The sequence below is a fragment of the Sphaeroforma arctica genome (assembly GCF_001186125.1).
Source record: "Sphaeroforma arctica JP610 unplaced genomic scaffold supercont1.31, whole genome shotgun sequence".
NCBI lineage: Eukaryota > Ichthyosporea > Ichthyophonida > Sphaeroforma > Sphaeroforma arctica.
This window is the reverse complement of record NW_014040527.1, coordinates 118,246-124,167: the sequence shown is the minus strand read 5'-3', so window position 1 is coordinate 124,167 and position 5,922 is coordinate 118,246. Positions and strand designations below refer to the sequence as shown.

Genomic DNA, 5,922 nt, shown 5'->3' with positions numbered 1-5,922 from the left:
TGTTCTATATATATCTATAGATAGTATGTGATAAACAATATATATAATATTTTCTACTATATATATATATATATATTACAAAATGAAAATAGAGTCCATATACATATATACACGCAAATCACCATCTGTATGGTTGTTTCTCTGTGCACATTGCACAATTCAAGGTATGCAACCGTAAAAAAATGTATTTGTATTATATTGCAATAAACCTTAGGTTGCGTTTACTTGATAATATTTAATTAATGTCGGTACAATGGTATTTTGAGGATGTTAGAAGAATTTGTGGTAAGAACGACCCACGTCTTGTCAGCACGACTTATAATTGATTATCTACTAGTAGTGCATCGGTGACATCGACAACTCCATCCTGACCAACCATTTGATTGTATGCTTTCTGGGCTATTACCATGGTAGGTGCATTCGTATTTCCAGATACTACTGTAGGCATGACGGAGGCGTCGATCACTCTAAGTCCTTCCATTCCGTGTACTTTCAGACCATTGGAGTGATCAACCACTGCCATAGGATCTGATGATGGACCCATTCTACAGGTAGATACCGGGTGGTAGATGGATTCGGTATTTTCACGTAGATACTCCTTGATGTCGTTATCGGTAAGGTTGTTAACATCCTTATCGCCAAATCCACTGACCACCAGGTTATCTTCTGCTAGAGTCTTGGTTTGAATCAGCTCAATGCTTTTTCGTACTGCAGCCACCATGGGGTCAAAGTCGGCGGGCACATCGTAATAGTTGGGGTCAATCAGTGGCCCCTCCATTGGGTCAGCCGAATTCAGACCGACTGTCCCGCGAGACTCGGGCCGCATATAGCACGATTTGACCGAGATGCCACCACCGTATCGTAAAGTGGCCCCGTGATCTTTGTAGTAGAAGGGTGCAACATGCATTTGAATATCATTAGCGGGAATGTCAGGCTTGCTTTTGAAGAATGAGCCGACCATTTGATTGTCTCCCATGAACACTCCTTCTTTTTTGAAAAGACCTAGGAAGAAGTGCTTAATCTGACTTGGTAGGTTGGTTAGCCCGATTTGCAGTGGCATACTTATTCTCGAAGTTTTTGCATTCACACAGATGTCGGCATGATCCTGAAGATTCTGACCCACTCCTGGCAATTCATGTACTACATCAATTCCATACTTAGTAAGCTGGTCCTTAGGGCCAATTCCTGAGAGCATCAGTAACTGTGGACTGTTAAATGCACCACCGCACAGGACAACATCATTTTTCGCTTCGAATGTTACGGGGTTAGCAGAATCTGAGCTGCCTGATACCACTGCATGCACTCCAGTCGCCCGCCTGCCTTCCGTGAGTACCTTTGTGGTATGAGCATCAACAATAACATCCAGATTTGGGCGAGCTCGGACCTCTGGGGTCAGAAAGGCAACACCAGTGCTGCAGCGCCCACCCTTGGTCTGTGTGTACTGATAATACCCCACTCCAGACTGGTCTGCTCCATTAAAGTCATCGGTTGTTTTCCATCCCAACTCGTTGCCTGCTTTGACAATGCGCTTACTGTATGGGCCAATGTGATTCTGGGTCCGCACATGAAGAGGACCTTCGTTACCGTGGTAAGCGTTATTTTTGAGCGTATCATTATTCTCCAATTCCTTGAAAATGGGTAGCACATTCTCCCATTCCCAACCGTTGCATTTATTTTCCTCCGCCCATAAGTTGGTGAAGTCATATTTCAAGCCACGAATATATACCATAGCGTTAATCGCAGAGGAGCCGCCGACTCCGCGACCACGAGGCTGGAACATGTTCCTACCATTACAGTTCTTCTGAGGTGTTGTCCAGTATCGATGGTTGTACTTTTTACTGTAGGGAACGGTCCAGAAAAACCCACTGGGGTTGCGGATGAGTGGTGTGTTATCATCTGAGCCTGTCTCCAGTAAAGCCACTCGCACATTGGGGTCCGATGAGAGGCGATTGGCCATTACACAGCCGGCACTTCCGCCACCAACAACTACATAGTCGTAGACCTGCTTAGTAGAAGCAGGGAGAGATCGAAGAGACTTTGAGAGTGACATCTTAAATAGTCGTTTAGTTGATTATGCAAATGTAAACTATTAAGTATATTCTGGTGATTATAATGACCTGGTGAGCGCTTAAATATCAGAAAGCAGACTTTTGTAGCCATAATGCGGTGCATCCAGCGATCGATATTTGCTTGAATCAAAAGACAAACTGACGTCTGACGTAGCGTATATGTAGCTCTATATAAAAGGCGTAAACCAATCGCGAGTAGGGCTCGGAGCCGTAGGAGCGCTAAGATTTATCCATGCAAACGGTAAAATAAAAAAATTAGGAAAACAACTGTATCAGGAGTTCACTAGTTCAGTGTACACTGGTTCTGTAACTGTGGTTCAGCCGTTCAGCCTGGTCCAGTGGTCTTCAGTTGGACTTCAAGAGTCAAGACTCCACCTTTTCAGTTTGAGTTTTCACTTTTGACTCACTTTGCAGTTTGCCTCACTGTTCCAGACTTCCAGTGTTCAGTTTTCTGTTTTCAGTGTTTTCAGTGTTTCACTTTTCAGCTTTTTCAGAAACAAATCCTTTTCACGAAAATTTTGAAATATATCGCCAATCGCCAATCGGGTGATATTCAGTAAAACTTCGGAATTCCGGATCCCAGAAATAAATACAACTGTTGAATTCCGTCGGTTTATCAATTGTCCAAGCCTATGTGTGATCAGGTTCAGAGGTTCTGGTTTTTTTTTTGTATAGTTCATGCATATGTACAGCATAGGCTGCATAACAGCATACAGCCATACATAGCCTTTGTTCAATTTACAAGCAACTAAATATTATAAAGTATGATATATCATATCAGCAACATTCAACTCTCGAGAGCCCTCTTTGCCATAATAGGAATTTCTGACTCTTTTGCAGACTGCGGAGTACGGACCAATGTGACAAAGTAGTATGATGAAAGTATGTGTGCTCCTTTGACCTTTTAAGTTTTATCCTGAAATTCGGATGTCATGTTCACAGTTCAAAACTTTTGTGACTTGAGAGGTCGAGTTTATTCTCTGGCCTCTGCACAAAGGTTGCAAAACTGATATGTAGTCAGATGAATTCTGATCTAAAAGTATTTAAGGCATACTGCAATACATAGAATTTTAGATGTGGAACGTATTGAGTAAAACTGAAAACACCCGATGATTCGGATTGAACTCGAATAAGATCTATTTCCACTCATTCGAGTTCAATCCGATCATCGGGTGTTTTCAGTTTTACTCTATACGTTCCACATTCGATACTATTTTATCATTTGTTCAGTTTACATTTGGTCAATAAAAAAGGACACTCAGGAACTCCAGATACCTCATATTGATCTGATTTATGTAGAGATGCGAGGAAGACAAGCGATGTGCCGGTGTATAAAAGGATGATAACATTACAGGGAAATAGTAGTACATCAACGTACGAGTCTTAAAGCACACTCATCTTTCCGAATAACAATGCTTAGGTATACAATCGCAGCCGCAGTAGCAACTGGTGCTTATGCATCGCTGGATGCTTCCTACAAGCCAGCCAGCGATTTCACAAAGGCCGAGATTGCAGAGTCTGACAAGAATCTCAACTTCAGCAACTATACAATGTACGAGGAGGTTGACTGTGGATTTGTTGTCGCCCCAAACACGACAAGAATAATGGATACAAGCGGCGAAAATGTAGCTATCGATTCCGACGCCATCATTGCGCTAGTGTCAACCCCTCCACATGGCGACAGGCACAGTTTCTAGCGCGCACTGGTGTCTATAGAGTACAAGACAAAGTGTATCAAGTACGTGGTATGGATCTGGCTACAATGACTATCATTGAAGCTCCCGAAGGACTGATAGTGGTAAATCTACTCGGCAGCTCCGAGCCTGCTAAGATAGCATTCGAACTATATATGACGCATGTCGGTCCCCATACCGGCGCCAAACACTACACAGTGTCATTTTCACGCACTCTCATATCGATCATTTCGGCGGAGTCCTCGGGCTCGCACCAGAGGAATCCTTCATTAACGGATCCATTCAAGTAGTCGCCCCTCTCAACTTTGTTGAAGAGGCGCTGTCTGAGAACTATATGGTCGCCGGATCAATGTTTCGACGCGCGTTCTACATGTACGGAAATCTTATCAAACCTCATGCCCAGGGCTCGATCCACGCTGGACTCGCGTTCGGTGCTGCCAACTCACAGTTTGGTTTCGTGGCACCCACCATCTCTATTGACACCGATCTCGAACACCATACAATGGCTGGACTGGATTTCGAATTCATGCTGACTCTGAGTCCTGAAGCACCAAGCGAGTTTCACTTCTTTGTGCCCGAGTTGAAATTACTTAATACGGGTGAAAATGTTGTTATGGGGATGCATAATTGTTTAACGCCCAGAGGTGCGAAAGGTCGGGATACTATGAAGTGGGTTGCGGCGCTCCAGAAGACCTTAGATCATTATGGCTAGTGGAGAACATGATTGGACAGCATCACTGGCCTAAATATGGCAATGCTGCTGTTGTCGAACATCTCGAAAATTATCGTGACACTATCAAGTTCCCTCATAATCAGGCTGTTCGTCTGCTAAAATTGGGCCTAGGTATGGAAGAGATCAGCGAAACAATCGAGTTGCCAGCCTCATTGGATTCCAACTTCAGTACACGTGGTCACTACGGACATCTCAAACACAACTCCAAGGAGGTATATCAATTCTATGTTGGCTGGTGGGACGGTAAACCCGCTACCTATCAGCAACTTCCTCCGGTCGAGCGTGCACAGCAGTATGCTGCCGACATGGGAGGGAATGCAGAAGTGAGAAAGAGGGGCGAGTGGCACCGTGACAACGAAAACTACAGGTACTGCGCAAAGATCATGAACCACGCGGTTTTCAACGATCCCACGGATATGGCGGCAAAGTACCTGGAAGCTGATTGTTTGGAGCAGATCGGCTACAGCGAAGAGAGTGGGCCTCGCCGCAATTATATGCAGACTGGGTCTGAAGAGTTAAGACATGGAAAAGGGGCTTACCCGCCCGCTGACCTTGGACCATCGTTTGTACTGAACATGCCATTGTACATGCTTCTTCAGGGTCTGGAGATTCGAATCAACCCCGAGCAAGCCAACAAGGCGCACGGTCTATCGATCTTGGTCGGTGTTGAAGAAACCAACGAGATGCTCGACGTGCGCATCTCGAATGCGGTCATGCTTTCACTACCTATCACCGACATGAATCCACGCTCCGGGTCTACGGCCAATTTCACAGCCAAAACCAGATCTGACCTCATCGCTGCTCTGGTAACCGAAAACTCTTCGCTGGTCAGTGTGACAGGTGATATAGATGCACTCAAGGAGTTTGCTAGTTGCATATCCACCGATGAAGACGCAACTTGGAATGTGATGACTCCTAGAGACTTCTACGAGCCCAAACCACAGAAGACATACCCTGCCAGTTTGATCCAAACATTAGTGGCACAGACGTCTACAGCTGAATCTAGCTGCGTCGAGCAGTCCTGTCTGGACCAAGGTCTGAGTGTGGGTGCTGTAGTAGGTGTTGCCGTAGCAGCACTAATTGTTGGTTTGGTTGGAGGCATCGGGGTCAATACAATTGTTTACCGAAGGAAAAACAACGCTTGCGCGGCTGAATCGACCACAGATCTTGGTTAAAGATGGCTGGCATGTACTTCAATATCGCAATAAAACTCAATCACAAACGTATACCTCTGCTTACTTCATATTCAAAATTTGGTAAAGGTTATCGATACATAAGAAACATACATAAATACAATTGTACGTTGATATACTAAAAATATTTTATAGGAATACCATATAAATGTACAAGCACGTGTATACTCACTCATATGTACACACTCACAGAGCGACTCACACGAACTCACAAATAAGTTTACATACGGAAG

The 5,922-nt window shown here is 44.4% G+C and overlaps 2 protein-coding genes across 2 annotated transcripts; one reads left to right on the top strand and one right to left on the bottom strand.

The window, feature by feature from the left end:
* Positions 1–216: 216 nt before the first annotated feature.
* SARC_00884 (hypothetical protein) lies at positions 217–2,099 on the bottom strand. Its single transcript, XM_014305418.1, has one exon. The coding sequence runs from the start codon at positions 2,048–2,050 to the stop codon at positions 317–319; it is 1,734 nt and encodes a 577-aa protein (XP_014160893.1). The 5' UTR covers positions 2,051–2,099; the 3' UTR covers positions 217–316.
* A 1,309-nt stretch (positions 2,100–3,408) lies between these two features.
* On the top strand, positions 3,409–5,671 carry SARC_00883 (hypothetical protein; the record flags this gene model as incomplete). The annotated part of the gene is made up of 5 exons (XM_014305417.1): positions 3,409–3,443; positions 3,490–3,727; positions 3,754–3,927; positions 4,023–4,416; positions 4,452–5,671. The coding sequence occupies 5 exons, from the start codon at positions 3,409–3,411 to the stop codon at positions 5,669–5,671; spliced, it is 2,061 nt and encodes a 686-aa protein (XP_014160892.1).
* Between the last annotated feature and the right edge of the window lie 251 nt (positions 5,672–5,922).

Coding starts and splice junctions, on each gene's coding strand:
- SARC_00884 (XM_014305418.1), bottom strand. CDS start 2,050: ATGTCACTCTCAAAGTCTCTTCGATCTCTCCCTGCTTCTACTAAGCAG.